Below are 7796 nucleotides of genomic sequence, written 5' to 3'. Positions count from 1 at the left end.
AGTATCATCAAATACCAAATGCCCATCGAAATTGAAGTTGGCCCAATGCGACGGGAGGAGGCCCATCAATCAAACTCTAAATGGCTACTGTTCCAAGTCAAACCCAGCTGTTACCGACCATGAGAAGAGCACAGCAGACCGATGGATGCTGCTCTTCTGCATGGATTTGGGGGTGATAAGATAGTGTGTTGTGGACCAGAAAAGAGACAGAAATGGGTTGAATTATCTACAGATATCTTCCTTTCGATCCCCACGCCGTATTGACTCTCAGCCTGTACAGATAGTTGTGATCCCCTGGTCTCTGCCATCTGATGCTCACGGTCTCGGGTAAATCCATCTACACTAGAGATGGCAACTCCTGAGCTGCAGATAAGTTCCATTGCATGAAGAGCAGAGAGAGCAGAGAGAGAGAGCAGAGCAGTAGCAAACAGAAGTAGGAGAGAGGATGTGCAGAGGACGGGCTATGAAACGAGAGCCAAGTCCATGTCCACCAACACTAACAGCCACCGTCCACCACCACCACCACCATCATCCCTCCCTCCCTCCCTTGCGTTGTGAATCCCCAAGCCTCGGCATGCGGGGCACGTGACCGACCTGAATCCTTCACGTGCTCCATGCGCTCTCCACATTTTAGAGCCTTGAGGGACTTCCTTCCACGTGATCACGTCGCGAATATTGAAGCAACCTTGGAACTCTCTCTCTCTCTCTCTCTCTCTCTCTCTTCTATATTTAGTGATTTATACTGACGATCGCGGTGGTGTTCGCCTCCTCTGCTCATATCTCTAAGGATTCATACGTCCGTACAGAGATGTGACATGCTGTGAACAATAGATTCCCTGCTGTGTGGGCTTCCTTGGGAGATGGGTTCATTTGTTTGGCTCTCGTCCTCGTCTGATGCCACTGGCTAAGACTTTGGATGGAATCGGCCCATGTAATCAAATTTGTTTGCATCTATCTTCTCTGTATCTGTGTTGGTGTTTGTGGAACAGGGCTGTGAGCTCTAGCAGGTTTGCCATCACTTCTAGGTTTTAGTTTTGTTATCTTGGGAGGAAGATCTGTAGATACTTTGATGTAGAGGAAGGCTTATTTTTTTTTGGCTAGATGTAGCAGTGAATGGATGAAAGAGAAGAAAACAACAGATATGAAAGCTGAACATGCATGATAGAGGCCCTTAACTGCTCCAATGTACTGTAGCCACAGGAACTATAGGCTTCATAAGGACTTCAATTGACTTGAAGTCCACTGATTGATGCCTTCCACCAGTCACACACCTCAGATGAAAGTGTAGCATTCTCATAGCTGGAATCCTTCTTCTCTTTGTACCTCTCTAAGCATGATTATGAATCTCTTCAAGAACATGTTGAACCGTAATCCTATTCTCTAACCATGTGATCTGAGGACCAGGAATTTTGGCTGTAGCTCTCAAAAAGAAAAGAAGTACTTCGACTTCAGATTGCTTGATATGGTGAACTTTGTGAGTCCCAAAAGTTCTGAAGCTGGCCATTTGGTTCACTGCATAGGAACTTACTTCCTAATTATTCTTTGTCGTAGAAGAATCAAAAGCTACTGTTCAATATTGCCTGCTTCAGATTCCTTTAGTGGTAGAGAAACCATTGGCCCTGCTTCTTGAGGCAACTCAGAAGTCAATGCAGTCGAACATGGTGCAGTGTGGTTGTAATGATCGAAGGGACTGTTCACATGGTTTCTGTGGCCATCTCAATGATGCATTGATGGGTACTTTCCTCATCCACGCCGGAGTACACAGATATCATGGTATCTGTGGCCACTAATGGTCAAAATCTAAGTGATTCGAGTAATATATAGATCTGCTACATGGTCTTCCATATGTATAACCTCTGATCTTGAGCATCATCAGAGGAACTGACCTTGCAGTGTGGCTAAACGAAGAGGGAGGACGCATTAATGTTCTTAGTTGGAGGATGCACATTATTTTCTTCAATCATTCACCGGTGTCAGGGAATCTACAAGAAGCCATCACTTTAAGGATGAGAGGCCGGACAAGTTTGCAACCCTCGAGCTGAAGAGGATTAGAGGACCCTGTAGGACCACTCCAGCTTAAATCTCTTGCACGGTAAAGGCGAACGAATGGGCCTCGCTCTGCAGAAGGGTACCCTATGTCTTTAATTCGAGTGGGAAACTTGAAAGCTAGCGTAGTACCACCCTTCTTACACAGCTCCGACCACAGATCAGTGATGGCTATTTTGATGCTTCGGTATGATGTGCAGAATCGAACCTCTCACTGCAAGTTAGTGCGTACTGACCATAACTCGACCAAGATGCGATGAAGAAAGGTGATGGCTCATGGAAGCTCTCCTTTTTCTTCTTCTTCTTAAATGAGCGGCCGCTGTGTGTACTTGGTCTTCGCCAAAAAGTGGTCAGGTTTGCATCACCATGCTATGCATATAGTGTAATAGATCAAGATTTCCACATCTACACTGGCGGGGGCAAATATGAACATAAGTTTTTGTCTGGAATGTACATGCAAGAGAGCTCTTTCGAAAGAACAGCAAGTGTTCATGTCGAGAACAAGAGGGTTCACTGTCCAGATGCAGTCACTGTAATCATATGTCATGATCAGGCTAAGTTTGGAGGAATGATGAGTGATGGTAGCCTCGATCAGTAGAGAGAGAGAGAGAGAGAGAGAGAGCAATGGGCCATTCTTTTTCACTGAACGTGTTTGTCTGCTAAATGATATGCTCGCCATGAATAAAACAATGAGCAGCGGTTGACAATTGTAGGAGAAGAATACCAAAACCAAGCACTGAGCGGCTCCCAGCACATCAAACCGAGCGCATGAATCCAATGAGACAGGGAAAAAGGAGCCTTTCCTAGGGGAGAGCTAATTAGCTTGCCATCTTCCTGCCCATCTGTTCCATTTGTACTTAGCTCCCCCCCTTCCTTCTGCATCAGAGTTCATATGCTCCACCAGGTGTCACATTCTTAGGTGGAACACTGCATGATTCCGGGACGTATGAACACTTGATCATGATGACGGGCAACCTGTCGATCTGATTGCGTCAATTTTACTCTCTTGTCCAAATGATGTTGGTCTCGAGTTGGCTGACAAGACCATGGTCCATTCACTGCCCGAATTATCTAGTTTGCGTAAGGATGACACCTGTTCATTAACGACGACCAATTATGACCATAAATCTATGGTTAAGTGCGTCGAAATCGATCGCTTCTCTCTTCTTTTCCGGAGAGTGGAGCGGCGAAGTGCTTAGCTGGACGGGCGATGGAGCGCTTCGGGCTTCCTGAATGGGCCAGCTGGCACTCGGAACACCGCACATGGCCAGTTGCCTGTGTCCCCAAACCCGATCGAATTTCCCAAAACGCCCCTCTCCTCATCAGGATTCCCAAATCTCTTTCTCTCTCAACCACCACCATCGGTGTCTGTAATAAAAACAAATGTTACGCAACAGTCATAACGTAACGGTGCTTTGGACACCGACGCACGGGAATCAGAAATCTTGACTTTGGGAAAAGACAAGATAGAGCGAGAGAGAGAGAGAGAGAGAGGGGATTGTGGGGCCTCTGACTAAATGAGTGCGTACCACCGAGTCGTATAAGCAGAGGGGTAAAGAAGAGAAAAAGTGTCGTGACACTGAAATTTTTGATCCTTTTAATTTTGTGTTTCCCCTCTCTTCGTCGTCTCCTTCTTTTCCTTCCTTTTTCTCTCCCTTCTGCCTCTTCTTCTGTTCTCCCACCCTTTCCGTTTCCAACGCCACTCGCATTCAATCCTCCTATTCCCGAATCACGAGATCCCCCATCTCTTCTTCCTCCTCTTTTAATCTCTTGTGTCTCTGCAGGCATTGATCTATTAGAGACCGAGAAAGGGAGAGAAGGGGGGCTGGAGATCTGAGGCGGAGGGAACGAGGCCCCGATGTCACGTGCCGGCGAGATGGGCCGGCCGTACCAGAAGACCGGTTTGGACTCGGGAACACCCGGCGGGGTTGAGGCAGTCGCCGACCGGTTCAAGGCGGCGCTCACCTTCGAGGAGAACAAGCCTGACTTCCCAGACCTCGGCTCTCCCGTCTCCCCCCTTCGCCCCCACGCATCCACCCAAACCAGCAGCTGCTCCACTTCCTCCGGCTCTGCCACCAGCAAGTCCGTGTCGGCCACCGACGCTGCCGTACGGAAGCCCGGCGCGGGAGCGCCCGACCCCGGGAGGCGATGCCACTCCGGAGAGCTTGTTGGTGAGATCAGCCCGACCGCCGCGGAAGTTCGCGATCTGAAGGCCGCCGCCCACCGTCGATCGGGCTCGGGGCCGCTGATCTTCTCTGGCGGCAACGGTGGTGGTGGTGGTGGTGGTAGTAGTAGTAGCACGGCCAGCTCTCCTGTCGCCAATGCACTTCCGGCCGGGAATATTTTCCCCTCGGGGAAGATCGGTAAGACGGCGATGATGCCAAGGACGACGCCGAGGAGTGACGTGCTCGGTTCCGGCACCGGGAACTACGGCCACGGAAGCATTATCCGGGGCGGGATGAGTGGTGGCGGCGCTGCCGTAAGTTCCGGCGGCGATGTCGGAATGGGAAATTTGACGGGTGCAAGCGGAGGGAGACTGGATCCGCAAGAAGTGACTCGGACTGGGAATATGCACTATAAGAAGGGACAGTACGGGGAGGCGCTGGCTTTCTATGATAAGGCGGTCGCGATGTGCCCTGAGAGTGCCGCATGCCGGAGTAATCGTGCGGCGGCGCTGATGGGGCTGAACAGGTTAGGAGAGGCGGTGAAGGAGTGCGAGGAGGCTGTCCGGTTGGATCCCACGAGCGGGCGGGCGCATCATCGGCTGGCATGCCTAAATCGACGGTGAGACCGACAAGTACCATCTATGTGTTCTAGTTTACTTGCTTGTTCTTGTCACTTTGGGAGTCCCTTCTCGTTCATGTTTTTGGTTGTTCTTTTCGTTCTGTTGTCCATAGTTTTGATCTTTATGCTCGGTAGATCTATTGCGTCATATTTTTGTAGTTGGATGGCATGTGATGACACTATGATCCATACTTCGCATGTTAAGGATTAGGGTTATATCCATCTTCAAGTTGCCTTGTTTTTGCCAGTAGAGGATGCTTTTGATTGGAAAATTGTAATTTGGTAAATGCTGCAAATTTACTCTATCCATGGAAATATTTGCTGCTCTTGATTTCACAGGATAAGATCAATGTTCTGACCAATTCACAGACTGTTTTACTGTGTCCGGCTGGCTGGCTGATCTGTGATTCTGCTAAAATAATGGTTGCTCGGGAGCCCTGTGGATGCTTTGCAAAGCACATTATTCCTTCTTAATCCAGCAATTTGCTGCCGGAGACAGAAATTTTTTTTTTAAATCCATTTCTTGCTTCAGTAATTTTTATAACCGCAATGTAATTCATAATTGTTAATTCAACTTGTTTATGGTTTTCCTTTATCTAATCCATTTCATATTGCAGGCTAGGGCTAGTTGGGGATGCACGGAAGCATCTCTTCTTGACTGGGCAGACACCCGATTCAGTGGAGTTGCAGAAGCTGCAAGCAGTGGAAAGACACTTGGCAAAATGTGGAGATGCGAGGAAGATAGGAGATTGGAAGAGCACATTAAGGGAAGCTGATGCTGCAATTGCTGCAGGAGCAGACTCTTCTCTGCTGGTAAATCCTGAATGATTGGATTTCTGTCGTGTGCAGATTTTCTTTATTCCAGTGAAAATGAATATATAATATACTTGTACTTTGATATTACAGCTTGTTGCATCCAGGGCAGAATCTCTTCTCCATCTCTGTCATCTTGATGAGGCTGATTCAGTTTTAACAAGATCACCCAAGTTTGAAGATTCATTCCCTTTTTCCACAGCTACCAAGATCTTTGGTATGCTTTCCTTTTCCTATTTCTACATTGTTAGAGCACAAGTTGATATGGCATTGGGGAGGTAAGCTGATAACTCCAAAGTTCTGAACAATAGCATATAATCAATTCTTGGGTGATGAGAATGAAAGTGGAACTTTTACAGGTTTGAGAATGCAGTCACAGCAGCTGAAAAGGCCAAGCAGATAGATACCAGGAACATAGAAGTGGCAATGGTCTTGAGCAATATAAGATCAGTGGCAAGTGCTCGAGCTCAAGGAAATGAGCTCTTTAAGTCGGGAAGCTTTGCAGAGGCCTGCACAGCTTATGGGGAAGGACTAAAGCATGATCCTTCAAATCCAGTCCTTCTATGCAACAGAGCAGCTTGCCGTTCTAAGCTTGGGCAGTGGGTTAAATCTTTGGAGGACTGCAATGAAGCCCTCAGAATCCAACCCAGTTACACCAAGGCTCTTCTCAGACGAGCTGATTCGTATGCGAAGGTTGTCGCAGATCATCCAGCTTCTTTGACATTTAAATTAGGCTTAATTGACATTTAACATCATTTTTTTATCACGTGGCATGGTAATTAGCTCGAGCGCTGGGCTGAATCTGTACGAGATTATGAAGTTCTGAGGAAGGACCTTCCAGGTGACAATGAAGTGGCTGAGGCCTTATTCCATGCTCAGGTTGCGCTAAAAGCATCCCGTGGCGAGGAGGTTTCGAATTTGAAGTTTGGAGGAGAGGTAGAGGAGGTTACTGGTGCAGAACAATTCCGAGCTGCTGTATCATTATCTGGTCAGTATGTGTTTTGACTGGTTAAATTTCTGTGTTCTTGTACTCCACTTTTCTTTCCTAGATTGGATCTGCAGCTTCGATGTGGTACACCTGTGATCTTTAGTTTATTGGTAGACCTCGACTGTTTGGTCGATACCTTTCCTGTTAATATGGTGTACTCAAATTTAATGCTCATCAGACATTCTTCAGGTCTCATGTGGTTGATATGACTATTTCACATCATAACATCATCTAGCAACATAGATCTACCACTATACTTTTTCCACTGAGATTAAAGTTTCACTATTTCAGGCGCTTCTGTTGTCTACTTCATGACATCTTTGAACAAGCAGTGCACTCAGATAGCCCCTTTTGTCGATGCGCTCTGTACCCGGTACCCATCTGCGAACTTCCTCAAGGTAAATGGGTTGGTGATGCATTGCAATTTTGCTCTATCTGCACATCCTCTTTTCTTCTATTATCTGATTTTGTTCTGTGCTTGTGCCAAAGGTTGACGTCGACCAGAGCCCTGTTATTGCAAAGGCAGAGAATGTTCGGATAGTCCCAACATTTAAGATCTACAAAAATGGAATAAGAGTGAAGGAGATGATCTGCCCCAGCCAGCAGGTGTTGGAGTACTCGGTGAGGCACTACAGTCTTTAAGATCAAACAAGTGGTTGCATTGATACTTACTGGCAAACCCCACCTTTGTTCATACAAATGTCAGCTGCCATCGAACCAGCAACTGAGCTACAAAATAATTGATTTGTGCCAAAGCATGAACTGGAGACCCCAATCCCATTTTTTCCCCATTTACTCTTTTAACCTTATTTTCCTCTGCTACCTAATATATTCTTTCCCTCCATTTGCGGCGCTTCAATATCACTAAATCCGTTTTCATCCCTTGCCTTTGTCAGCTCAGGTTGCTCTCATCTTTCTTATCTCTTTAGAAAATTGATTGTACCATTTCTTAAGTTCAGAGGCTGGTTTGGATTTATGGCATGTATATATCCCATATAAAAAGTCAATGGAAGCCATGAAATTGGTGTCAACAGGAGGGGAAGGGGAGAGGGGAAAAAAGAGAGAGAGGGAGAGATGTTCATGTTTTTTCTTTCATCGGACTGATACATGCTACCACCTCTGAATAAAAGAACTCTTCAAAATTCTTTCTCACTTCATAGCAACA

General features: G+C 46.7%; 1 protein-coding gene across 1 annotated transcript; it reads left to right on the top strand.

Annotated features, from left to right (window-relative positions):
- Positions 1–3667: 3667 nt before the first annotated feature.
- Positions 3668–7796, top strand: LOC135636948 (TPR repeat-containing thioredoxin TTL1-like). Its single transcript, XM_065149186.1, has 7 exons — positions 3668–4830; positions 5448–5643; positions 5737–5921; positions 6003–6336; positions 6427–6631; positions 6923–7029; positions 7121–7796. The coding sequence occupies exons 1-7, from the start codon at positions 3905–3907 to the stop codon at positions 7271–7273; spliced, it is 2106 nt and encodes a 701-aa protein (XP_065005258.1). The 5' UTR covers positions 3668–3904; the 3' UTR covers positions 7274–7796.

The sequence above is a fragment of the Musa acuminata genome, chromosome BXJ3-4, assembly GCF_036884655.1.
Source record: "Musa acuminata AAA Group cultivar baxijiao chromosome BXJ3-4, Cavendish_Baxijiao_AAA, whole genome shotgun sequence".
In the NCBI taxonomy this organism is placed as follows: Eukaryota; Viridiplantae; Streptophyta; class Magnoliopsida; order Zingiberales; family Musaceae; genus Musa; species Musa acuminata.
The sequence above is the reverse complement of the archived record's forward strand: the minus strand, read 5'-3'. Positions and strand labels throughout refer to the sequence as shown.

Coding starts and splice junctions, on each gene's coding strand:
- LOC135636948 (XM_065149186.1), top strand. CDS start 3,905: ATGTCACGTGCCGGCGAGATGGGCCGGCCGTACCAGAAGACCGGTTTG. Junction 4,831..5,447: donor CTGGCATGCCTAAATCGACG/GTGAGACCGACA, acceptor TTCATATTGCAG/GCTAGGGCTAGTTGGGGATG. Junction 7,030..7,120: donor CATCTGCGAACTTCCTCAAG/GTAAATGGGTTG, acceptor CTTGTGCCAAAG/GTTGACGTCGACCAGAGCCC.